At 38.5% G+C, this 27,894-nt stretch overlaps 1 protein-coding gene across 3 annotated transcripts; it reads right to left on the reverse strand.

The window, feature by feature from the left end:
* Nucleotides 1–827: 827 nt before the first annotated feature.
* Nucleotides 828–27,333, reverse strand: pls3 (plastin 3 (T isoform)). Of its 3 annotated transcripts, none has more exons than XM_060884707.1 (16): nt 27,292–27,333; nt 15,350–15,464; nt 12,323–12,486; nt 10,927–11,056; nt 10,046–10,178; nt 9,801–9,882; nt 9,453–9,618; nt 8,628–8,770; nt 6,356–6,451; nt 3,711–3,906; nt 2,977–3,055; nt 2,746–2,863; nt 2,293–2,426; nt 1,948–2,071; nt 1,714–1,838; nt 828–1,236 (listed from the first exon to the last, which is right to left on the reverse strand). In XM_060884707.1, the coding sequence occupies exons 2-16, from the start codon at nt 15,408–15,410 to the stop codon at nt 1,104–1,106; spliced, it is 1,884 nt and encodes a 627-aa protein (XP_060740690.1). In that variant the 5' UTR covers nt 15,411–15,464; nt 27,292–27,333; the 3' UTR covers nt 828–1,103. The 3 variants fall into 3 exon arrangements, with proteins under 3 accessions (XP_060740690.1, XP_060740692.1, XP_060740691.1); XM_060884709.1 differs by having other exon boundaries at nt 15,350–15,461; nt 27,292–27,313; XM_060884708.1 differs by lacking the exon at nt 27,292–27,333 and adding an exon at nt 17,634–17,777.
* Nucleotides 27,334–27,894: the final 561 nt, after the last annotated feature.

A 27,894-nucleotide genomic window follows, 5' to 3' on the forward strand; every position in this document is an offset into this window, starting at 1 on the left:
CATAAGCAACATCCATGTGCCCAAACAGTTCCAGTTTAGTCTCATCAGACCAAAGCACAGACTCCCAAAACTCATCTTTACCTTTCAAATGTTCACGGGCAAACCTCAGTCTAGCTGTGATGTGCCGCTGTTTGAGTAAAGGGGTTCTTCTGGGACGATGGCCCTGAAGCCCACCACGATGAAGAGCCCTCACAACTGTGTTCCTTGAAACATCAACTCCAGAAGAGGCCAGGTCAGCAACAATCATCTTGGCAGATGTCTGGGGCATCTTGCTGATATCTCTGACTATTTTCCTCTCCAGGGTTCTTGAAATCTTGCGCTTACGACCACGCCCAGGTTTGTTTCTTACAGAATTTGTCTCCTTGTACTTGGCAATGATGCAACGTACGGCGGTTCTAGACACTGTGAAAAGCTTGGAAATGGCAGTATAGCCTTCCCCCTTATCATGAGCCTCCACTATCTTCTTTCTGAGCTCAAGACTGATTTCCTTTGTCTTTGGCATGGTGAGTAAAAGTAGTCTCTCCCAATAATGTGTTCAAGTGCCCTGTTACTTGGAGTCCTTTAATGCTGATTGAATGCCCAGGTGTTGTTATGAAGCCAATTGACTGCACAGGTGTGGTTTGAATGCTGATTGATTAATTAGGTGTGTTTTGAAAGCTGATTGATTAATTGGGTGTGTTTTGAAAGCAAATATTCACAAGGGGCTAATATTTTTGACCACCCCATTTTCACTATATTTGATTATAAAGCAAGCCTAAAAATGTATTTTATATTCCAAAATGTACCAAAAGCTACTAAATAGCACTGGCGAATGTTTGATTATATCAAGTTTTATCAATGCTGCAAACATTGGAAAGATCTTTAGGAAAATGTTCCAAAATTCCTGGGGGGCTAATAATTTTGGCCTCAACTGTATAGCCCCAGTCCTGCCAAACTTAAACGTGATTCTCTAACATCTGTTGCTATTTGAGTTTCTTGTTTCCTGATTGTTATTGGCTAAATTATTCAACCTGAAGCCTTTCATCCAGCAAATGGCTTGTGGGTCAGACGTCGGCTTTTGATTGGCCGCAGCGGCTTTGCGTTTTTTATTTTGCTTAATTTTATTATGCTCTCTTCATTCCTCGACCCATCAGGCAAGCAAACACGGTCATGACCATTTTGGGTTTAACCTCCACCAGGTCGTCAGGTAGTGCGTACACGCGTGCGCCAATCTTTCTGGCCATGGATACAGCAAATCTGCAAAGGGAGAAAGTGAAGGATAGATTTCAGCTGCTGATGTTTATGTATATAAACAGCAAAAATATAATAGTTCAATTTTCAAGTTTCATCTCAATTTAGCTGATCCAAGGGGTTCGTTCAGGCCTTCCACGGTCATATTTGGTGCATTATACACATTTTACAGACATATTAATCTCTGCAGGACACCTCAGTCTTTCCATTTATCTGGCAGACACAATTTATCGAATGCACAGGCAACATTCTGAGTCCATATCTGAGCAAAAAAGTGTTTTACTTAAGGACCCAGCAGTGGCTCCTGACTCACATACAAACTTTAATCCCACACAATAACCTTACATTCTTTAGGTTTACACTGATTCATAAGACAATGAATTGTACACCCAATAATTATTTCTGGTCTTGGTGCATAATTGTTTGATTTCAAACAGATTTAAACAGAAATATAATGACTGCTGTTATTTTTTTATGACTTACTTGGCGTTGTCCAGCTTGTCGCTCTCAGACAGACTACCAGTTTTTACTAGCTCGTAGTTGACGCAGCCTGGCTGGATGGCATCGATAAGGTCCAACACAGGCAAGCTGGAGCTGATTTCTTTGTCCTGTAAACCCAGAACAGTGTTGCTTAGCGTGCATGACAAGATTAGTCTAGAGTAGGTACAATCTGAAATATTATCCAAAAGAAGAAACTAGAGATGGTTCAACACGTACCTTAAAGTTGGAGATTTTTGACTTCTTTCCTGCCGCTGCCAAAGTTTTATTAACCCAGTTGACAATGATGTCATCGTTCACTTTCTCACCTTCTCCCAGGTCCTCGAGGACATTCAGGGTATACCTAGAAACAAGGACATCATAAAATGACCAAATTCAAAGTGACTCTAAGTAGAATGGATATAATAACGGTTGTAATGGACAGGATGTTAAATGTGATGTTTATATAGCCTCTAACAGTTTGTACAGATTTCAAAGAATCCTTTAAATGTATGACAAGGCTTCAGGTAATTTATTTCAGAATAAAAACTGCTAGGTAACAAAGTGCACTAATCAAAACTCTACCTCCTCATTAACTGCCAGACCAGAGCCAGGGTCAAGGTGGGGTTCCCATCATTTAGATCTTGGCCTCCAATGCCCACAAGGGAAAATTTTGCTGCAGTTTTCCCCAGATCCACAGCGTAGTTGCAGTTCTCCAGCTGTAGTCATACACAAACATGTAACAGACTCAGATCACTATATTAATCCTATATTATTTATTGGGAATGGCATAAACACCCAGAAGGAATTTTTTTTTTGTTAATATTTATGGGCCATTAGAAATAAAGAGAGAGAGAGAGAGAGAGAGAGAGAGAGAGAGAGAGAGAGAGAGAGAGAGAGAGAGAGAGAGAGAGAGAGAGAGAGAGAGCGAAAGAGAGAGAGAGACAGAGAGAGAGAGACAGAGAGAGAACTGCTTAACAACCATGAACCAGTGACTAACAAGCCTAGTGTGCAACTTCAAGAAAAAGAAATGTGTACCTTCTTCATGTTGGACCCAAGCTTTGGGTAAGGGGGCCTGTTTACTTTATTGTTCCAGTCAACATGAACCTTGATCCTCTCATAGAGCTGCAGGATGACCAGAGCATCTTGGAGATCGCTGTGGGAAAAAAATCAAGACATCAGTAAAGACAAGTGAATTAAATCACTAATAAAGCTCCAATCCAGAGAAATGACTGGGATAATTTTTCACATCAGAGAAGGAGGTTTTACCCGTATAGGTGGTTGACATGAGGGTTCACGCCCAGTGAGTTCATCCAGTTTCGGAAAGTTCTCTCCTCTCTGGTTTCACCTGTAAAGACAGGAAAACCCCCAACCCCCACACAGCTTAGTTACTGCTTTCTGTACAGTTTCAGCTCCACCTCGCAAGCATTACTTCTGAGAGTCTGATGATTTTGCACTGTTCCAGTACTGTCTAGCTCAGTTTGGTGATCTGTGTGGCCGGCTACAGCTAATTCATCTCTGCAGTAAAAGGTTTGTTTAAGCAGACATGCTGGAGCAGAGAAATCACCAAACTATGCTGGATTCTATGTTGGGCCTTGCTTAATAACCTAATTTAAAAATGTAGAAATTAACCTAATTTAATAGATGCCAATTCTACCTAGTATAGGATAGAAGAAGAAGATATTCAGCTGTTTATCCACTAGATGGCCCCAAGACCATCCTCAGCATAATAGCACACTTCAGCACACTTCATCTTGGTATTTAGACATGTTCCCATGCAAAGTAAAAGTCTCTGAGGCCTGCAACACACCCTCTATAACTACACTTAATTATATTTCAAGAGGATGAAGAAATGCCTATTTTTAGAGCTCTATTCCATAATGGGTGAATAAACTGCCAAATAAAAATACTAGATGGTGTTTGGTTTGGAAAATAGCCATGAAACTGCAATAGCAGGTTGGGGGAAAGTTAGAGAGTGGGTCCTTTTGTGCCTCTTTTCTCACCTTCCAGCAAGCCCCAGTCGATGTCCTGGTTCTCAGGTTTGGTCAGTGCTGGATACTTGTTAAAGAGGTTGGCCACGAAAGCCAGGTTCAGTTTGGGGTTTCCAGACACCACATCGGTGGGTGTGACAAACTGTCTACAGCCAAGTCTCTCAGCCTGCTGCAGCATAGCTTCTGCTCTTTTCAAGTCGTCTTTCTCCTGAAACAAAAAAATGACAAAATTATGGAATTAATCTATTCTTGTAATTAATTACTAAACATTTCTCCTGTAATTTAGTTATGTACAATTGCCAAAGCCTCAACTAAACATTATTCTGTTCAAGGCTTTGTCGGAGCTACAAATGACTAGAATAAAGTACTGAGCCAACTCTGTCAGTCAAAGATAAAGCCAGTTCGAGAAAGCAAAAAAGCTATAAAAACTGCACAAAAAACCAAAAGACATAATTCATAAAATAATAAGCAGCATTGTTCACACATTATTGTTGATAACATTTATCTCTCTTCTATGCTCTGACAATAACAAGAAATACTATATAAAAAACAACAACAAATCCTCTCTCTCTCAGAGAGAGACAGAGAGAGAGAGCAGATTAGGTGTTTATCAAGGAAAAGCAACTGAGCATGATGTAATCAGCTTTATATAACATTGTGTGCAGCATGAACTGGAAGCACAGGCATTGTAAAGGGGGTATTCACAGTAGACACAAAAAAACAAAAAGCTGGTGTGAGGATATGGCCTTGTCTCTGGGTCATGTTGATTACAGTTTGACCCTGTAAGAGCCTGAGAACAATGGCGCCTTACATTTGGTGTGAAAAGGCCTATTTTAGTCCCTAGTGCTGTCCAGCCGCTGTGGTTTCCACACTGGCTTCTTTTGGCACCACAAGGGGGTTAAGTACATTCACACAATATTGTGAACCTCCGAATTACCCCAATGTACAAGAGACACTGCATTTGGGAATAATTAGTTCTGAGATGTAAATATTTGCATCTTTTTAAAATTTCAATTATCCAGAGAACATTTACTTACAATGCTGGTGACGATTTATGTGGCATTAGTCTTATACTGTATGTCCTGTGATCTGTGGTTTCCCTGATAGTGAGAAGCTGCATCAAAGTGCTGTATGGACAGAAAGCTGTCGCAACGTATGCATGTATTTGGATGAGGTAACTAACAAAAAGGCTCATTGTTAACATGTTCAGTTGTCTTGCTAATTTTAAAGATGATAAACCGAACTCTGAAAAGATTAAATGTAAAACGTGATGTAGTGCCAAACATGAAGCCAATTTAAAACCATTGTGTCTTGAGTGAGAAAATATCCAGTTCTGAATGATCATACATTTTCAGGTCTGGAAATATGTGCTGTTAAATTCTGTTCTTATTTGTTTTTTTTTTTCAGATCTGTGCCTGACCTTGAAAATCCCTTCAAGTACAACAGAAGCACAAGTAACAGCAATGGACAAAAACACTGGAATGAATCAGGTTTAAAACGAGTAAAGATGGCGCAACAGAAATGGTGGATACATTCCTCTACATTCATCCATTCATCCGACATTCAATTGAATGTAACAAATTACTATGGAATTTCCTGCCGTTCAGTAAAAGTGATAGAGTGAGCATGCTTGAAATATCTGGCCAGCTATGTAACACTACTTAAGCAGGTTTGAGGTCACAAGCGCAAAACGAGCACAAGAGAGCTTCTCCTGAGACGGCGAGTTTAACCACTGCAGCATTAACAGATGTGCTGATTGTGTCAGCCTTTTACTGCAGACAGACATGCTATAAAATACATAGCGTTGAGTCAGTTTCCCTGAAATACTCAAACAATATACTGTAGATGGAAAATATTTTCATGGAAATGTGGAGGAGTCCAGTTCATGAGGCGAACTGGCACAGTACTATGTTCATGTTTTTAATTCAGTGGTTCCTCCACTACTTCACATTGCACGAAAACCACAGTTAACCAAACGGAGCATGTTCGGCTTCTTTTTCCCCGCGTCAGGAGCATTAACTTGCTTCAAAATGTATTTTCCAGGCATCAAAAATAGTGTAGAAGAGTTATTTTGCAGGAGCGGTGCACCATGAGGAAGATAATAAGGAAGCTGATCAAGCACAGTCATTTCAGAATCTGTACATTTCTAGTCACAGCACAGACATAAGCATCCATTCAAAACCTCTCCTGATTTAAACTACACTGCTACACACCCCCACAGTGCTTACTGCTGAGCTAAGGCTTAACATGAGTTTAAGCTGTGCTCCTCTCAGATGGCCTGAGTGTCTACCAGGGCTTTTACAGAATCTCATGACACATGCCAGTGTTCTGGGAGATTGTATAAAATAAACTTTAATAAATAAAAGCAGTTTGATAAATGGACATATGATAAAAAAAAATAACTAATAATAAGAACACGGTGGCCTGAGAAATAAATCGTTTTTAAAGCCCTAAGGTATTTGGATTCACATCTGCAAAGCACTGGAACATCAGGCAAAAACAAAGAGATAAGCCAAGGTATTTGTGGAAAATCCATTACAACCCCTACAAGGCATAAAAGAATTCAGAGGCAAACAATTTTACATCTGTTTCTGTCCCAAACTGCTTATGCAAGTAGATGGAAGCATATTCAAGGCGTATTGTAAAAAGTGACTTACATTGAAGCCTGCCATGCTGATGTCAATGCGTTCCTCACCCTCTTTAGCGCCTTTGGGTGCAATTTGGTTCAGGAGGTGGAAATAAGCCCTGGAGTCCTAAAAGGTAAAAATAAATAAATAAATAAAAATTTAAGTACATTTTTACTTTTCAGACACAGGCAAATTGAAATGTTTACAAAATGTACTGAGAAACTCTGTTAAATAAACAAAAAATGAGAAAAGCAGGAGCATGCTGGAATGTCCTTAAAAAGCTAAAATACAGAAATCAGGGATTCTAAAACGTGATACACCAAAAGTAAAAATAGTTCATGCCAAAGTGAATAACAGTTGGCTGTGCATTTGGAGAAAAAAGTACCTTCACAGAGTTTGAGAGGTCTGAGAGCTGAAGCACAGGAAAAGACAGATAAAGGATAAGAGAGAATTCCAGACACAATACCACTGATCCAGTATTCAGTTGTCAAGAAGATAATTCAAGAGGAAATAAAGATAAGAAAAGATCTACTTCAGGTTATTGTGTGGTATACATACTACTTTTATGTTAATACATTTGCATATACAATCATGAAGAGTCGTGATACATCAAACTATTATCGGGGAGCTTGGCCATTTTTCTCGAACACAAGATTTCATCTTCTAAAAGGAAAACAAACATTCTCCACTGTCTGATGTCATACCTGAAACCAACACAGGAGGGAGTAACAAACGTTTAACCTCGGTTGGCAGATGTATTGAGAAGGAAGGAATAAAAGGAATAATAAAGGAGAAAGGGGAGAGTACAGAAGTGGGATATAAAGATAAAGAAGCAGTGTAAGAGTGATAGACATCAAGCTGCTTGTCCTTACTGACACCATAAAAGGCTAAACCTGAGATTGATCTGTAACTCACAATGCTAAATCACAACACATGAAGGTGAGCAATGAATATGTTCATCAAGTATTAAAATCAGACTGCACCCTACGTTTCCCATAAGAAAATCAAATACAGATTAGGTGTGTAACCGACGAGGAATACATTATTTGAATACGAATACAGCAGGTAGAGTGTTTGTATATATATAAATATATATATATTTTTTTTAAATACTTGGCAGCTTTAAGGACGTGGATCTCACTGGGAAAAGAAAAGCTGCACATGGTTTATAAATGTACTGATGAACTTTAAAGACCAGCAGTGAAAGCTTGCGGACCCCAACTACAGCTCATAAACAGACTGAGGTTTCCTGTGCCTAAACATTTTGGACTAGAGGTTATTTTTTCCTTTTCATTTTCTGAGTCACTGGTGTGCATTTCTGATTTGCAGTATTGTATCTGCTATATGTGAACATTTGATGGAACCAAATCAACCCTGCTCAAGAAAGTGAAAGACAAAACTATCGGTTGTTAAATTTATTGGTTTCACGTGCTCAGAGCCCCATCTCTCTGCTGGGCTCGTCGTAAAGTCAATGATTTAATTACTTTTGAAAATGATTTAAAAAACATCAGAGATAAGAGGAACCATCATAAACCCACATAAACAGCTATAGAGACAGAGTAACAATGCATAAAATATCTTAACTTCACACCTCAACTGATTTCTTAATGCAATTTAATTCAAAATAAACAAAAAACCTGTCAACTTTGCAGCATTTGCACAAACACAGAGCTGTGCTATATCTTCTTATTTGCTGTGACTGCTGACTGTAGAGCTAAGTACGTTTGGTAAAGCCCATTTAACAACACATATTTTCCGATTCTTATTTTAAATTGACAATTATTTTTCGTAATTGCTATTGGAAGATGAATGATTTAACCAGTCATTTGTTTTTGCTGGATTCCTTTTCTACTGTACGAATGAGTTAATGTTTTGTTGATCCAACAATTTGATTGGTTTTATATCTTAAACAGGAGTTGTTTGTATCAAAAGTATTTTGACTTTTCCAGCACAAATGCGCATTAGCTAATCAGTTATTTAAAATGCAGATGAACCATCATTCAAAAAAAAGCTATCATATAATGTATGAATGAAATGTTTTTTCTTTTTTCCCCCAGTCAGACACAACTGAGGACTGTGATCTCTAACCAAAAAAAAAAACAAAAACAAAATTGCAGCTTATAGAGAGAAAGTGAATACAAATCAGAACTGATCCAGGTAGCAGGTAACCCAATCTGAGAGAATCTATTAAATAATTTGTTGAATTATGAAAATACTATTTTGGTGTAGTTCTGGACAATTATCATTGTTATTATTTTATTTTTTTTTTTTTTACAGGTGCATAAACGACCGCCTGGTTTACCTTTATATCAGAACTGAAGTTGGTGATTTTCTGCCAGCCGGCATTGTGCAGATGGAAGTTTGCCCATCGCAGGAGCAACTCCTCTGGGGAAAGTTTCATCAGATCCTCCAGAGTCTCACCTTCTCGGAGCAATGCTGCCAGCGCTGGGAAAGCAAGCATTTGCACATGAGTCAGCACAATGATGTAAACACATAACTTAAACACAATCAGCAGGTTGAAGGGGCTGTGTATGTACAGTATAAACATAAAATGGGTTAAAAACAAACAGCTTTCTACAGCATCCCAGAAAGTTTGTGCTATATTTTATCTGCTATTTTTATACTTTACATCACTATCACTTTTATTTACTTGTACTAATCTTCCTGCACACATCCACTGTTTGCACATCCACTTAATTTATTTGCATGCCTCGTCTTCATTTGAATGCATGTAACCATACATAGTTACACAGTGCTGCGTCAGTTTGAACAAATTTACACTGTCTATAAAGAATTACACAAGCACACTATTAGATGCCCTTCAACAACATGGGTTAACATTTGTTTCTCCACCAAGTACCTAGTCCCACCCTGAGAAGAGAGCAGGTTTGACTCCAGTCCCACACACCATGCATTAGTGTCTATGTGCAAATCACATAGAGAAAGCTTTGTCTGAAATCAATTTTTCCTGATTATTCGTCCTGCAGCATTGATAAAATTCCTCTCTGTACTTCATAACTGACTCCTACATAGACACATTGTTTGTCTGAATTCCTGGCCAATTGAATCAGCCTGCTTTGACTCGGAATGATGTCAGTTTCTGGTCACCGGGATAAATAGAGCTCACCCTCGTTCCTACTGAGCTCGATGTCTGCAAACAGGCCAATCTTGATGATCTGCCACAAAAGGCCCAGCACCAGATGCGGCTTGCCTTCGCGCAGGTCCATAGCGCCGATGTTCACCACGTGGCAGCCGATGGCTGAGGCAGAGTTTAGTGCCAGGTTGAGGTTCTCCTACATGGAGGGAGCAAGGGACTGGGTTAGAAAAGCTGGGTCAGACAGTAGCTTCCTTATAACTAGAAAACAATTCTAACACAATGCACTAGTATGAACATATTATTTGGCATTTTTGCTAAACAGACAGCAGTTCCCCTAAACAAGGGGTGCAGTCATAGAAACAACACAGCAACACAAACCTGTGTTGTGAATGGCGTCAATTTCTTCTTGTTTATTGTCCTCTCGTCAATTGTATCAGGGACAGACAGGTTGATCATTTTACTGTAAGAAGAACAGACTCAATTTCAGGAGTTTTCTTCCATGAAAAGGAAACAAAAAACTAAAGGAGAACTAGAATCTGTATAAAACAACAATCGTCAAATAAGACTTCAGTGTAGAATTTATTTTCAAATTTATTTTGAAATGATCATCTAACTGGACTCACCACAGCACAATGCCATCACCCACAGCCTTGAAGAGGTCATTTGTGTTGGGGTTCATCGGCAGCACATGCTTGCAGTCTGGGTCTTTCTCCAAAGCAGAATTGATCCAGTTCACAAACGCAAACCTCTCCTCCTCTGGATCAGACAAAAAAGGCAAAAGTGGTTAGTCATGCAGTAACCCGATATGGTTGTGGGTTCGAGTCTCGGACTGGCCACGACTGAGGTGCCCTTGAGCAAGGCACCGAACCCCCCAACTGCTCCCCAGGCGCTGCAGCATAAATGGCTGCCCACTGCTCCGGGTGTGTGTTCATGGTGTGTGTGTGTGTGTGTTCACTGCTGTGTGTGTGCACTTTAGATGGGTTAAATGCAGAGAACGAATTCCGAGTATGGGTTACCATACTTAGCCGTATGTCACTTCACCTTTGTCCTTGGCTGACATATTAACCCAAATCTAAACATCAAATAAAGTTAGTTATCTAATACTGCAGCATATGTGTAGTATAAACAAGCTTAATGGGTAATGCATGTTATCTTGTAATTCTTTGAGTATACGAACTCATGTGTTCATATAGTTATACATTCATTTTGTCATGCTGGGTAAACTGTCAAAAATGTTGGACGGCTCCTTTAAATGACATGTTCAAGATCAGGTTGCTCTCCTTCAGTTTACAGGAAGTGCAACTGAGGAGATAATGTTGTGGGGAAAGGCCACAGATTCAGGATATATTTATCATTTGTCTTTTTATTTTTTTTTAAAAAAAAAGAAAAGAAATGGCCTAATGAGTGGTTCATGTCGTCCGGTCTCATTAATCCCATCCACACAACATGGAGTAAACAAAAAGACCTGTCACACCTGCTTAGTTTTATTTAGAAAATATTTTACCTGAATAGGAATGCTGTGTGCCTGCACTGGACAGTTCGGATGTTCCCCCGATGGCCAGGATGCCCTCTTTTTTGTTGATAGCATTGCGGAAGGTCTTTGCAATATCACTACTTTTAAGCTCCTGGAAGATCTGCAGAAAAAGAGCATAAGAAAAACAATACAAGGTATTATTTGTGCTGCAAGATTACTGAGACATCTTTGTGATCCAAACATACACATCAAAAAGTACAGATTCAATTTTTTGCCATGCCTGAGCCTCACAATTCCAAGTGAAAACAACTGTAAAACTGTGCTGACAACAACTGCAATATAATCTCCCCTCCCCACCCTACTGCCTGTCCCAGCAGAGTAAATAAACACTAGGGCACTGATGAGGAAAATCTCCATCAGTCTTCTCACGTCAAGAATCCTAGAAGAAGGGCACTGCTTATTTCACAGGATGGACATTTTGCACCAGGATGATGCTGATGACTCAAAAGTGAGCAGTCCTCTGAGGAGTCAGACAGGGCGTCTTCTAAAACTTGGAAACCTAATTTATTAGAGAAAATCATCCAAAACAAATTCATAAATGAAGACAAATAAGACTAGCTGCCTGGAAAATGAAAGGGGCCCCAAAAAAACAAAGTGTGTTGGTGTGTGTCTATGATTCAGCAGATTTTGAGGGGACTTTGGAGGCACTCTTCCAACATTCAGTCAACTCTTTTGTTGTTTTCAGCTCTGTGAGCTTTGGCATTTTGCAGTTTTGTGGATGTCACCAAATGTCAGATGTGACTGTAAGTAATTAATTAAACATACACAGGAGTATAAAGAAAATCAAGGTTACTGAAGCTTTTGCAAATCTAGTATAAATGTTTAGCTTGGATTGCTCTGTCTGTCTGTCTAAAAACGAGGCCCAACAATACCCAACATGCATGAATGTGTCTTACAAAATAAACAATGTCTGTGCATATAAACAAGTGCATCCAGAACACAGTGAGAGAAATCTCTACCTGGTGAAACACAAGCACTGACATCCTAACAGCTGGCAACTTTCTGTTAAAATGCTCCTCGATAACTATGACACACTGCACAGGATGCAAGAATAAATCGCATGCAGTTTAGGGTCATATCGGATAGTAACGTTATACGAATGAGGACCGTGGTTAATACTTTTTTCCACTATATTCCCTTTAGTTCCAAACAAACTCACTGTCACAAAAACTGTTCTGGGATTCAGGGGGATTAGTTGCAAGCATTTGCTGACTCTGTTAATCAAGGACATCCTTCTTTGCTAAAACAAATCTGCCAAAGACTTCAATAAACATCATTAATAAACGTTAATAAACATCTGCTTTTTTCCTTAAACATAAATGGTGCTGGAAAATGGTACAGAAAAAAACCCTGCTGAAGATCTTACCGAAACAAATTCACTGAAGCTGATCTTGTTGTCCTTGTCTTTGTCCCCATCAGTCATCAGCTTCTGGATGATCTCACGGACTTTGTAACCAGGAAGGGGAAGATTGGCTTCTTTGAACAGTTCATGGAGCTCATAGTCATTAATGTAGCCATTACTGTCCAGATCTGTAGCGATAATCAATGCACAATGATTTCAGTACATAGTTTAGCATGTTGACCTGAACTACAGGGTCATTAGGAACTCAGCCATGTTTATAACATGGTTTATTAGCCAGTTAATTATGAAGATCCACCCAAAAGCAATTACAAAACTCTTTCGTTTTTGCTTTTCAGTTGATCCAAGCAAGCTGTTCCACTATAGCAACTCACAAGCAAGTCTCCTGGGATGATTTAGAGCTTCACACAGCCACTCACTGCTCTCAGAATATTAATGTACATACAGGAGCAAATAAAGCCTTCCAATAATCTAATAGCAAGGCTCCTCAATATCTGTAGTGCTACAGAAAAGGTGCTACTTAGCTAATGATGTGCTGCATGATGCAATATTATAAACCTATTCATTCGATCACTAAGGAAGTGACTCTCTTCATGCCTTAACACCAAGATTTTGTCAGCTTTTATACAGACCATCAAATGGAGATTTTTCAATAGATGCTGTGGCACAGCTTTGCTCCAGCAGGTAATGCTGAACTGGGCTTCCTACCCAGGTAGCATGTAAGGAAGGACAGGCACATGGGCCTTTATAAATTGATTTAAAAACCTGTTACATAATGGTCTCTTTTCTACCAAATTTTCATGTGAAATGTCTGTGAATGGTAATTTTGCTTTTCTCAAAAGTATTTTCTAGCTGGTTTAAAAGACAGATATGTATCCCAAAATCATTCCATAAGCGAAAGTATACTGAAGTACCAATGGTTTCCCATTCACTTGGTTTGTATCTTACATAAGGTAGTATAGTATACCCTACCCAGCACACAGTGCTGAGCAGTGACTTTTTGAAGGCTGTATGGCTCTCAGAGTAAAACAGAACAAGTGCTAATTAAATCAAACTAGCATTAATCGATTGATCTGGGAATGACACAGCAGCCAGCAGTCAGCCATTTTTAGCCTGAGCTAAAGGGCGGCACTGTGATGTATAGATTAAACATCAATGGTCAGCATCTGTCTTTACTCAGCAGTCTTGTCTGCCAGGAGCTCTGCCACAAAACCTTATATTTAGACTAATTATATTTGGCTTGTGTCCACGGCAGGTTTTAAAAGCAGCAAAAAGAAATCACAAATGCACCAAAGTGGCAACAGTTAGCTAAATCAACAATTCCAGTCAGTATTGGCTTTACGTGCATGTGTTTGGAAATAAAGACTAAGCAGTGAGGTCAGAACTGATGGCAGGGCATGGAAGAAATTAGCAAAAACACTAGTGCCACTGTTGTAATACTGTAACAGTGACCTTAAATGGACATTATCACAGAGACCTTGCTTAGCTAAAAAAACAGGAATAACTCAGAGTGTTTAGATACTATACAGATTTTAAGGAAAAAATATAATCATAATGTAATGTTTTAATGAATAATTTTAAAAACATTTTTAATTTTAATTATAATTTAATTAATTTTAATTTTAAAAACACTTTTAAGCACAGTTCTAACTTTACTTGCAACAAGGACCTGCCATTTGCTCAGCAGGAATGATGCAATACTACAGAGGAAAATCAGGGCCAGCACTGGAAACCAGTACAGAGCAGATGATTTGCTTTTTTTAACATCGCAATAATGCACTCGAGATGTCTAGAAAAGAAAAAAGAGACACTTTTTCCTTTATTTTTGTCACAGACTAACCAACAGACATCCTTTAAAGAAATGAACGGAAACACGGGCCTCAAAGTTTACGGTGACTGTTGCAGCCCTCCATGTGTCTCGACTGCTGTAAACAAAATCCCAGATGTAAAGGCACATGGAAGTATTTATGGTTGGTGTGCATTGTTAATTCTGTATTCACACAGAGAATAACGCAACATGTTCTATTCAAAAGAATTAATGCTAACTAATTTCTTTTTTCCTAAATTCCTTTCTGTTGTTAAGAGTAAAGAAGGTGCTGTACTGCTGTTAGGGTATTTTCCCTAGTGTCTGTGGACAACAACTGGAACAACTCCATTCTCATCTAAAGAGACCAGTAAGGCTGTGGATCGGCCACGAGCACAACAGATGTAAATGGGCATTTTGAAAACTATCATAAAGATGCATAACTGCATCTTATAAATTACACATATGCGTATAAACACATGCGTTTAACCAATTGTTAAAATACAAACAGTTAACAGACATTACAATTCACTTGAAAAGATTGAATTGTTGATTGAATAAAAAAAAAGATTTAGAGATGTTCCTATGCATTAAAAGTTATTTTAACCATTCATTCCACACAAGCATGTCACAACCTCAGCAAACAAGATACAGCCAAATGCGTGCCTTCATAACAAACACTGCAATATACATATTCAGATATTTTATAAGATATGTGCCTAGTCATGAAGGACATAATGAAACATTAACTTTTTATACCCCTACTGTATCATGCTGACATTAATTTATGGCCATATTTCTTTTCCATCATACAGTATGAACTTGTACTATGTACAGACTGTGATATCTGTCTTCATGAGGAGGAAAAACAATATTTATGCCATGTAAGCTTTCTCTGTACATGTCTTCAACTGAAACCTTTCATCACTCTGGGTACAAGTGAAATATGCTGTTAACAGAGATATTCAATTAGGAACTGCCTATCTAGCTGAACAAGCCTTGAAGTGAAATGTCAAATGGCTCCAGCCTTGAGACAAGACATAACCAACATAACATAAATTCCAAAATAATAATAAAGCAAACGTTTTTCTGTGCAAGGTTCCAATAGCAAAGGTTCACAACTGTTTTTCATCTTCATGAAAAGGAAGCTGCTCACTCCATGAGATTCTCAGCTTGTGTTTAGTGTGCAGGTTTACTGGCCAAACCGGCAGAACAGGAAGCCCACTCACCAACTTTCCCGAAGGCTTCACGCAGCTCCTCCAGCTCGTCTTTGGATATCTTCGCTGCCATCTCCCTGGAGAATGACCTGTACGTTCCTCTCTCCAACAATGTGCCTTTTTTCTGCTGAGAAAGCAACAGAGAGAGAGAGAAACATGTTGGTCACACAGAATAAAGACACAATTCACTTTCAAGGTCAATTCATTCTTTTGCTTTGAATTCCGAATGAACATGTAACAAACCACTCTCAGGCTGAGGAGCAAAGCTGATACACCATCATCCACACATACACAATAAAGTACAGTTACTTTGCACGAGGTGCAAATGACAGTTAAGTATGCAAATAAAGATCGCTGCTTTTGCCTGAAGTTGGCGAGTTATTTAGATACCAATTGAAGACCAATTTAGAGTTTGTAAAGAAAACAAAAGGTCATGAATGACTATCTGATAAGTTCAGGTAATACAAAATCTGTCAAATATTCAAGCCTACAGGCTGCAGGGTCTGATTATGCCATCACCACAGATCTGCCCTGCAAAACCTGCAGCACTTTGGATTTGCTTTGAGTTGTTTTTACAACAGGAGACAACAGGATCAAACAACTTTTGAAAAAATATCACCCAACAATAGAGAAGTTGCTATTATATTACTCAACGTTTCTTCTTCTTTTGTTATTATTATTATTATTATAATTGTATAATGCTTTTTTGATATTTCTTTGAGACGTGATACAATTCCTGTTATTTCAATATACAGAAATATGGTAGTAATGTTGAATTGTTAAAATATAAAATGAAACGAATGTTATTTTTTAATCTTCATCAAATCAGTGTGCAATTCTGATCAAATTGTAATAATAAACATTTTTTAAAAATGCTAATAATTTAATAAAATTACGACTTCCATGCTAAGTCAGAAAATTGACCTGGGAAATAATGTATCATAATACTTCGTATCATATCATTTATGATGATCTTGGAATTAATTTCGCCAGTCAGTTTAGCCCTTAATCAAAATTACACCACTTCATTAGACTGCTAACAAAACTGAGAAAAATACTCCAATTATGATTATTTACATTCATTCATGGTTTTTTTTTATTCCTGTTTACATTCACCAACATCAGTCACATTTACTTTTAGAAACAAGTTGCATAAAAGCGAGACAAGGAAACAAATGATGCATCTGTGGTTACAGATCTGAAGAAGCCAGGCTGAGCCACTGGACACATTAAACTGCACGGTTTCTCAGCAATGACTCAACGCCACTGCGGGCGGAGCGGCAGAGGTGGACTTGCACACACCCATCACAATGCCTTTCCGTCACTCCTTGCTATTCTACAAAAACAAAAACACAAGCCATCCTGAACTGGCTCCCTCCTTCACACAGCAACAAACAAAAACAAGGAGACAAGCCAATAAAAAGGTTGTAATTATACTATGTACTGTTCTAGCTTTGTTCAAATATAAAATTAGTCTTTCTGGTTTTCTAAATTACACCAGACTCCAGATCAGCTTTGATGACTGGATATTACCTTTACCACAGCTCAAAAGCAGTCATCAGGAAAAAAAAAATATATAGCCTCATCTTCAGCCTAAGATGTTTCAATGTCTGTCTGATCCGGTAACAGAGCAACATCTCAGACACTCCACCCAAAGCACTGCTGCTGTCCTGCAACAAACAGCTACTGCAGATACATTTCTCCTACTTCGCTCAATTATCTTTGAATACAGGCTCATTCTGCAACAAACAATATGTCAATGAGCCATGGGATTTTATTTGAATAAAGTTTGTTTTTATCTCAAGTGAGTTAAACAATGCTTTTTATACATTAAACACCATGAGGCCTGGAGTCAGTAAATTATGGAAACATTATGCATTATTAACCAAACACTTCAGGCACATAAGCACACAAACGCACTCCTCCCACGGGACCCGAGCTGACAGACTAAGCGGAATATCCATGTGTGCTCTCCGCTCAAAGTGTCCTAACAGCAATAAGCCAAGAAGAGAACAATGAAAACAATGTGGAGGGCGCAGCACGACACAACCTTTTCCTCATTCAGTCCTTTAAAGCTGCTTACGGCAAACTAATTCAGAAAACAAAACAAAAAACAGCTCAACGTTCTACGCATGTGGTTAGCCAACTAGCTGGCAGTAAAGCAAGATAAAGAACATGAGCATGCTTTTCAACCTCAGATCTAAAGCGAAACATGAAACCAAATGCAGAGAGTTAAAAAGGCTGAGCAGGAGAATGAGCAAAAGCGTGTAATAAGAGAGTGAAAGAGGGACCAGACCTGTGGTGCGAATGGCTGCAGAGGCTGAGGCAGTGCTCCCTCCACACCCTCCGAGGCGAATGTGAAGCGCCAGCATTCCTGTCTGCCTCACAAAGACCTCAGGCAGCAAGTCAGAACACTTCCTGCCCAGCAAAGGGAGCTGCCTCCCTGCCACTGGAGAGGAAGGGGGAGGATGGGGGAAATGTCTTAAAGTGTGCGAGAGAAAAGCATATGCGTTTTCTTTACCTCTGCCTCACTACCAGATGTAAGTTGAGGCAGGGGCGGGAGAAGAGATTGGGGTGAAGCAGAAACTCCACTTGCTACTGAATAAATTTCAATATATACGGAATATGAAAGAACTGCAAACTTTAACTCAAACGACGCACTGCTCTCGCATCTTAACACCGCGCATTCAGTTCCACTCATGTCATCTGTACAGCAGTTTAACAATAGAACATGGTCACAAAGCAGCTTCACAGAAATCCGGATGTCAACTTATATTTAGATCCTTTATGAGTAAGGCTGAGCTGACAGTGCTACGGTTTGTACCTCATGTTGACTCAGGAAGTTTTTCTTTTTCCCCCATCCATTTCTTGGTGACACCAGATAGCAGGATCATAAATCATTACTCTTTTACAACTGTACGCTATAACATTAAACAGTACCAAATGTGTAGAAAGGATGTTCAGTAGGCGTACATCCTGGGTAAGAGTCCAAGGATGAGAACATTCTTTAACATTCAACAGTCTTTAACAGTACAAAAGTAGTTCTTGAGTGCGAGCCTAAAGAATCCAGGACAAATTATTTACCAAATCAAGGTTTCCATGTTTTCACACCTGGAACTGAATGGACATTAAATATTTCAGCGAGATGTGGGCTGTGCCATGGTTGTTGCTGTTTGCTGGTTTCAACAGTCTCTAAAAGATTACATAGAATTGTGTGGGGGGAAAAACACCTTGATGACAGATCACAGGAGAAAGCCTGGATTGATTCAGGGCTCACAGGAAGGATACAGTAACTTAAATAACTACTTTATCTGTAGTGAGCTGAAAAACATCTCAAAGTTATTGAACACTGAGGCTGATGGGCTACAGCAGCACAAGATCACTTTGGGTTTCAATCCCGTCTGCTGAAAAAATAATCTGATTCTACAGTAAACACGTTGGCTGGACTTTTTTCCAATCTTCAAATGCCTGTTTTCAACTTGTTCACAATGTATATTTATACATTGGAATTCTAATATTTATCTCTTTTGGAGTTCGGGCAAGATTAAATTGTTTTTCGGTCTGTTGTATTTGAAAATACCAAAGTAAAACCATTTGATCTGGTAAGAGTTCTGCAAAACCTATTTTTAGAGAACATATTGTTATTCTAGCTCAAATGAGCCACACAGGATGAAAAACATACACATTATACAAACAAATCATCTTAATTTCATCAAAGGAAAAGCAATATCAGAGAAAGAGGTGTGGAAGGCCATGGGTTTATGCTAACATTCTCACTTTCGAGTGGCTGTAAAGAAGGAGCCTGGTATTGATAGAGTAGTTCATTAATTTTTATTTGATTCGGCTGTGAGCAAAACAGTACAAGTGACATAACAAGCTCAAACATGAGACAGGAGATCACCTGTTTAACAAGTCTTAGCTTGTGTCTCAGAAACAGAAGCGCTTAAAAGGATTTGCATATGTGGAGACATTCATTGCAAAACATATGGGAGCACCAGGATGAGTGGAATTCCAGCAGGGCAAGGACACAAATCTGATTCAACAGGCTGAACTGCTGTTCTCCAAAGTTTTGCTTACAAATGGTGCCTAAGGAACAGTTGTGATGAACATATGAGGGACCCAAATCATGCTGTTGAGCAAAACGACAGGTGTTTGAGCAAACTCAGCATGCACACAGACAACTGTTTAAGGACATCAGATATCACACCGGGCAAACAAGGGAATTTCTGTGTAGTGGCAAAGAGGAGAGATACAAGCTTTCATGGTAAAAGAAAGGAGACTGTATGAGTGTCATTTTTCCAAGACAGCAGTGTGCAAATTTAACACTGGTCACATCATCCTATTAGTGTATTGACACACTGAGAAACATTCTTAGCCAGTACCCAGTTTTTAAAATAAAAAAGACCCCAACAAATTCTAGAATCCTGAAAGAACATTTCTGAAATATAGGAAAATCCTGATTATTGATGTATGCAAAATGCAAGAGGTTTAAAAGGCTAAGCAAAAGACAGCACTGTGTTGCAGCAGCAGGCAGTGCTGCTTCTGCATTCTGTGGAAAACTCTATTTAAAAAGACTTGGTATTTTAATTACTCTTAATGAACCTATACGTTTAATACTGCCACAGGCAGAACACAACTTGGCAGCAGTATCCAGATCACTGTTTTTAAGAGGTCTAGAGATTGAACCAGACGTTTTTACACTCCACTAACTCTGGGCTCAAACAACAACAGGCATCATGCAATTCAGACAAAAGAATATTCCTCATGGACAACTCATACTACACCATATGGCAAAATGTTTGTGGACAACTGACCAGCACACCCACAATAGAGTCTTCCCCAAACTGGTGCCACAAAGTCTGAAGCACACAACCACATAGGATCTCTTTCTATAAAAGAATTAAGTTTTCCCTTCACTGAAACTAATGGGTCTAAACCTGTTTCAGGAAAGAAGACAATGGTTTGCCATGAAGACATTGTTGGCTGGAGTGGAAAAACTAGAATGTCCTGTACAGAGCCAGAACCAAAACCCCGCTGAACGCCTTTGGGATGAACTGGAAAGGTGACTGAGCCCCAGGACAACAGTTCTCTTGTTGATAATTAAATCACCACAGCAACCCTCAACCACCTAGTGTGTGGAAAGATGTTCCTCCCATAAATAAAATGATGTTCTGAAGCTGACATAAATGCCTCTGAACTGAAATTCAAATAGCAAAAAGGTGAAACACAATTAGGGCAGTCGTGGTAATTTTTGTCACGGTCACTGTTTGGCAGTCGTGTTGTTTGCAGTGAAATTCAGAGCTACAGAGCATTACATGCTCGATGTGTACACATTCTAGGAGAAGGGTAACAAATAAATTCAAAGTATTGAACTAACATAAAGCATCTTAGTGAGGTGTTCAGTCACTATGAGCTGCACGAACTGGACTGCAGAGATTAACACCAGCCTTCCTAAAGATAACCGTTTTTAATGATGGTGGTGAGAGCAGGAGTAAGATCTGGTGACAGTAAATGCTACAGTATATGGGTTTCTGTCCACTGTGGATGTGGGAGAAATCATCCTGCAGGTTTCATCAGAGGATAAAGGCGATCACGCAGAAGAACTTTGTACTGATGGTTCCCTCTAAGTCAGGGATGTAAAATCTTATCCACCAGGCTGGTGTGGTTGCAGGTTTTCAAACCAATCAAGCAGGAACCACACCTGATTCCACCTGTTAAATCAGTTGATCTTGGCTTTCAATAGACTCAGGTGTAACTTCTGCTTAGTTGAAAAGAAAAACTGCACCCACACCCGCCCTCTCAGGAAAAGACTGGACACCCCTGCTTTAAGTGGACTAACTGCTGTTTTCTTTTAATTTGCCAATTGTCTGTAAGTTTTACAAGCTGAGCAGAGACATATTAAACCCAGACTCTGTATAAGTATTAATATTAACTTCCAGTTGCTCAAGATGCTTTAAAGTAGTGAACCACCTTTATTGCTAAATATCAGAGGTGTTTGTCATTTCCTATTCAAGCTGTAAATGGCTGTTGCTGATGGTGATTCAAAGCTGCCTCCGTGACTAATAGCTCTAGAACCTGACTGCTTTTATGAGAGGAAAATAACTGGCGCTGTTTGGTCCGGAGAGACTGACACACTTAGCAATTTCCCCATTTCTGAGCTGAGTACCAGCAGTGGAAAAATAAGATTTAAATATTTAACCATAAAGGACAAAGGCAGAAAAAAAACAAAACAAAAAAAAAAACAAATGCACCCACAGTAAAAAAATTACACCACGTACATGAGCAAATAATATTTAAAAAACCCTTAAACCAAACAAAATTGAATGCAATGAAAGACTGTGCATATGGGTTTAGCCCTTACTTAAGTGGTGTTCTAATCCTTTAAACTGTCCAGCGGTCTCACTGCCTCTTATCTACTGTACACTCAAACAGATCAGCTCCCCAAGCTTAAACTTTCATGCTAATACCACCATCAACACTATCATGCTAATCATCCTGTGGATCACTAACTAACCTCTAGAGTCTCTGCTGTAACTCGCATAACAGTTTTGCATTTGGACATTTCATGTTTGCTGCTTACAGTCATCCATAATGTTTCATCAAAAAGAAATATCCAAGACATTATCAAATAAAATCAGCACCAGGACTGCTAAGCACATCACTTCAGCATAAACATCTGAGGGATTTCAGAGTACTGCTTTCCTTTAAACATAAGAATGAACCTACTCATAACACTATCTTCAAATCACAACTAGCTATTTTGTGTAACCTCAATAATTCTACATTAGCATTAAATCATTCTTCTAAGCAGAAAAATCCCTAGAGCTTAATTTAGCATGAAATACTACAATGAACAACACGTTTGCAGTCAGTTTGTTCAAACAGCATCCTGACCACATAGAACAAGACGACGGCTCAAACGTCTATGAAACAACATGCATCAAGTCAGCTACACTTCAAGGACGTTATCCAAAATGAACAATCAGAAAATGAAAAAAGAAGACAAAGGAACTTCTGAGTTAGCAGTTAGCTCTAATGTTTAATGCTGCCCTCATTTCATTCTTCTAACACTACAGTTGAACTGAACAGTCACTCTGTGTATCCACTCTTTAAGCACTTTCTGCTATATATATACGCTTTAAAAAAAAAAAAAAAATGCTTTCACCACCAGTCACTGGTCTCCAGAAAAGCCAGAACCAGACATTCCTAACAAGCCAAAGAATCTGAGTCTAGTCTCAGGGACCATGTCTAAAACGTTGAGCAGCTACACAAGCTTACACACAGGCCCGTTTCTGTACAGGGCCGGTTCCCCCAGCGGGAGTGCATTCATATTTCAGCAGAAGGGAAAGAGATCTTTACGAATAGCAGGTAACGAATTCCAGAAGTGACTTCGATAACTCCCTGTGAAATAACATTTCAATACATAGTTCATGGCTTATATTTAAAATAAAGGTTAAATATTCCAACGCATTAGAGGCTGTAAATTACACTTAGACAAGTAAATCTGCTGTTACTGAATGTGAGACAAGCGGCACTTCACACTGATTCTCTTTACCCTGTGTTGAAATAAATCACAGCTTTACTTCAGCCCAACATCTGGCAATCACATTATTTAGGATGTTTTCGGCTGCTTTTAGCTCCATGTTGTTTAACTTTGAAACTGATGCTACTGTTTTTTCATGTCTGACGTCATTGATAAAGACAGAATGTCATGGTGCAGCTCTACACTAAGGAAAGCCTTTACATTTATACACTAATACACACACACACATTAACATGATGCTGGATAATGAACGCACACAACTGAGGTTGAACTACTAAGTTGTCCCTGTGACTTTATATACAAGTGGACAATGTAACTCTAAAAATTAAGGTATATAGTTTCAAGTTGTAAACCTGAGCGAAAGGGCAAACCGGATATCTCCAGTGACTGACACATGACCCAGTTACAATGTTTTACAGGTGACGAGGAAATACTTCTCCTTTAGTTCTTCCCTCCTCTTTTATTTGCTTTGTAAGCAAAATACTGGCAAATAGGCAATGTAGTTGTTTATGCAAATGCCTGTTATAGTTCCTTAATTTACTTGATACTGATTTCAATATTATCTATTTTTTTACTATGTCATTGTGAGTTAATCAGATAACTATTAAAAAAAAAGCCTAAATGACTGAAGCAAGTCCTGGAAGTGGAGGAATGTCAGCAGGTTACCCTGATTTATTAAGCATCAATGAATTATATACAGAACATAATGTTACATAAAAAAAGGTTATAACATGAAAGTGAGAAAGACCAGACCATGTCTGTTATATTACATGAATTTCCCATTCAGAAAAAAAGAAGCGAGAGAACTAAAACCTCCTACGTCTTATTGACCACCAGCTGCACTACTCACATCAGTCAAAGAGCAAGGTGATTGTTGGCAAAAATTATTTTATACATGTATTGATTATCCTGAATATATGATACATGACCTTTCTGCATAAGGATCACTGTGATATTTGAAAATACTGAGGAAACCAAGCAAAATAAAGTGAAGCACGTGGCTCTCATATAAAACACCAGCAGATTCAAAATTTTGTGAGGAAATAATAAAATTATACATCTGAGTGTTCAAACTACATAGTTTTAAACCACAATCACTTTGACTATATTATTAAAAATGACAATCATTACCAATTGTGACATGTTTACTAAGTTTTACAGTGTGCTAAATCTTGAGATAAATATAGAGAAATTAAGGCTAAAGCACTTTAGGCCTTATTTTAATCCCTCAACCAATAAAATCACTTAGATACAGGCAGATTTGATAACTGAAACAATTCTAATAGGAAAATCTTCATTTCTTACAATCTCTTAGTAATACAAGCCAAGACAAATCTGCACAACACACTTTTTTTTTTTTAAACTTTTCCTAATATAGCGTGTTTGTGAGCAAATACCAGACCGCTATGCTCAACTTGCCTAATCATCTCTGGAAATAATGGAGTCGAAACACAAGTTTGATTTCCTGATTTAGTAAGATGTGAACCTTCATTGTGTGACAAATGACCAGAAAGTAAGAACCCAATGTGGAACAGCCAGCATCTTTCTCTCCTTAGTCCTATATTTTTATCTATTAATGTAAACATTCTCAGATTTGTTACGATAATAGGCTAGCATGTTGTCCAACAACAAGTTCAGCTATTTAAAAAAAGACTCAAAGACCTTTTCTCTCAGAATACAGCACTCCACTTTTTCTAGACTCCATACAAAACCTTTTCCACTTAAAACTGTTACATGCTTTATTTAACAGCAATTTTAACATCAACATGCAGAAAGATGCCAGGCTAAGTAATTTGATTTTCTTCTTCTTTTTTTCCCCCCCTCTTGGCCTGGAGTGGCACGGCAAGTTTTATAAAGCCTAGTTAACAAGGGGTTTTATTCTTTTTATTCTTGACCAGACCTACTGTTAAATACTAAAGTATAGAAACTAAAATGTGCACTTTGTCCCCTTTCAGAAAAAATATTAAAACACTAGCATTGCATTTAAAGCATTAGTATGTCCGTCTCCGTCTGAATGCAAGGCATCTTAGACAGAAAATCTGATAAATATTCTACACTAAAGTAGTATAACAAGATGTGACACAGACACAATGCATACTACTGTTAATATATTAACTAAAAAACCCTCCAGAAGTGCAAAATTGCCTACAACTGATAAAGAAAAACACACAAGAAAACTGTTAAAAGCAGAAGTAGTATGTAAAATAATGGAATAATAATAATAATGTGCTTTCTTTTCTAAACACTTTACATACCGCTCATCACAGCGAGAGGCACTAAGACAAATTAGGCAGTGCAAGTACAAGATCAACAACAAGACGCTTTGCAAAACAAAACAAAACAGGAAACTGGAATAAAATGTACCATGTCAGCATAACAACATTTGTATATCTGGTAACAACTAGACTACGTCTGAGGTGTTAACAAACGCATTCTTCATTTTAAACCATTTGCATAACGCGGACATGACCAAATAAGTGTAGGTAGGTTTTGGCTCTGACTGCTTCCCATACTCTTTGTTCATTATCTATATTAACCTGTCCCAAGCATGCCATGAACACACCCTGGATGACAAGAAGACACAGATCCATGAGTGGATAAGACTTGGCACCATACACACACCGACACACACATACACAGGGCAATCTATTAAATGGGGTCAGATTAGCCAAAATAAATAAGTAAATATGCCCAATTCTGCAGATCAAGAATATTTTTAGATTTGAACATTTTTTCTCTCTCCCTCTCTCTCTCTCTATATATATATATATATATATATATATATATATATATATATATATATATATATATATACACACATAGATACACACATGTATTATATTTATACAATAACCACCATCTTATCTGTCTTTATGTGCAGAGTTTTTGTACACTTAACAGCTCTGTGTCCTAATAATTTGTCCAAACCTCGTGCCCATTTATAGGTTTTTCCAAAACAACACTGCAAATAATTTGTGTTATTTTATTACGGTAACTTCTTCAGAAATTGCTTCTGGTTAAAAACTATAAGTATCACACATCCATGACCAGAAAATGCTTCCAGTATTAAAACATACACAAAGGTATTAACTTATGCAAGCGAAAGAGAATCGGACTGCTGAGAGAATCATTGGCACAACACTCCCCACTCTCAAAGATCTGTACTTCTCCAGAGTGAGCAAAAGGGCAAAGACAATCACTCTGGACCCCTCACATCCAGCACACTCCCTCTTTGAACTGTAGCCATCTAGTCAACACTACAGAGACCTGAGCACCAGAACGACCAGACATAGGAACAGTTCCATCCCTCGGGCAACCCATCTGATGAACACTTGACATGCACAGAACACACAACACTATTCTTACACATTATTTACTTAAAACACATACTTACTTATTTATATTTCAATTTATATTTCAATTCACATTTTTCCACTGTACATACAAACTGTTCGTGTCTTGTCAATGTCATCCTGTTACACTGCGGAGCTTGTCACTAAAACAAATTCCTCGTATGAGAAAACATACCTGGCAATAAAGCTCTTTCTAATTCTGATTCTGAGAAGTCACACACACATGAACACACACATGAACACACACATGAACACACACATGAACACACACATGAACACACAAACAAACACATACACACACAAACAAACACATACACACACAAACAAACACATACACACACAAACACACAGATATATACACACACATACACACAGGAACAATCTCACACTGCCACGTTATTGTTGATGATGTTGGGATGAAACCGGTGGACACGAAGAAGTCATAATACAACTCAGAAGGGCACGCGCTGATCGCACAACGTCATCGTTACTACATCTCACATCTTGCTTGCTATTCCCGGGGAGTAAAAGAGGGCAAAAGACGTGTTTATGTGGTTAACAGCACGAATTAATGAATAAACAAGTCTTTCTACTAAATGTTTGCGTCTCGCGCTACAGCTATATTTGTAGCACGAGCTCGGGCTCGAGCTCACTTACTCCTCGCGCTACAATGTTCCCTCATAAATATTTGGGTTTTTTTTTTCTTCAAAAAGAAAAATTACTGACTGTTGTCAAACAGGTCAAACTGGGATAAGACGGACTGAGGAAGTCGACAAACACGGATGAAATGTTAATTAAGCGTTCATTCTTATCTACAGTAAACAAAAACACTTAAATAAACACTGAATACTTCAGAAAAGGTTCATTAACGTTAGCAAGCTGCTAACTGAAAAGTGAGAAATCTTGCTCAATCTTAAAAACCCAACAAAAACAAGCAAAAATATCTCAGCATAACCGAATACAACTACAAAGTCAAATAAAATAATAATAAAAATAATAAAAAAAGCAGTTTAGGAGACAAGTTCGTCTGCATTCATGAAAGTAGACAGTTAACTTACAGCTGATTCCACACTGTTGACTCTCCTGCTGATGTCCGACTCCGGTGTCGGCTCCTCAAATCTCTCCACTACACTGGAGAACCAACGTCAAGGCCCCGCCCTTACTCTAATCTTATTGGTACAAACCACTGTCTATAATAAAACTCTTTAATACGATTGGTCCTATTCCTGATTCACGTGGCAGCCACCCTCTTCTACAACCATGCCCCTTTTAATGCAACGTTACAGCTCAGTCTTAGAATTAGAATTAGAAAAGTTAAAAGATACCTGTTGATTGTGGTGTACTATTGAAACTTTGTGTTTGGAGTAATTCACTGCCCTTTTTGGTGCGATTGTGTGCTTTATTACAAACACCCATCTCTTAGTGACTGCTTTTAAGCTAGTTTAAACATAGTGTTTATCTAAATATAGGCCACTATTCCTAGTCATTCTGCTAATATGCACTAAACACACCCTCTTCTGACTATATAATGCTCTGCTAGATTGTAATAGAAGGTTATGTCCTTGTGAAATAGCCACAAAGGTGTGGGATGAATGGCGCTCTTAACGCTCTAATCAAGGTTTGTTAAAACATATCCTCCCCTGCACTGTCTCAGTGTTTCA

Source organism: Tachysurus vachellii, chromosome 13 (assembly GCF_030014155.1).
Source record: "Tachysurus vachellii isolate PV-2020 chromosome 13, HZAU_Pvac_v1, whole genome shotgun sequence".
In the NCBI taxonomy this organism is placed as follows: domain Eukaryota; kingdom Metazoa; phylum Chordata; class Actinopteri; order Siluriformes; family Bagridae; genus Tachysurus; species Tachysurus vachellii.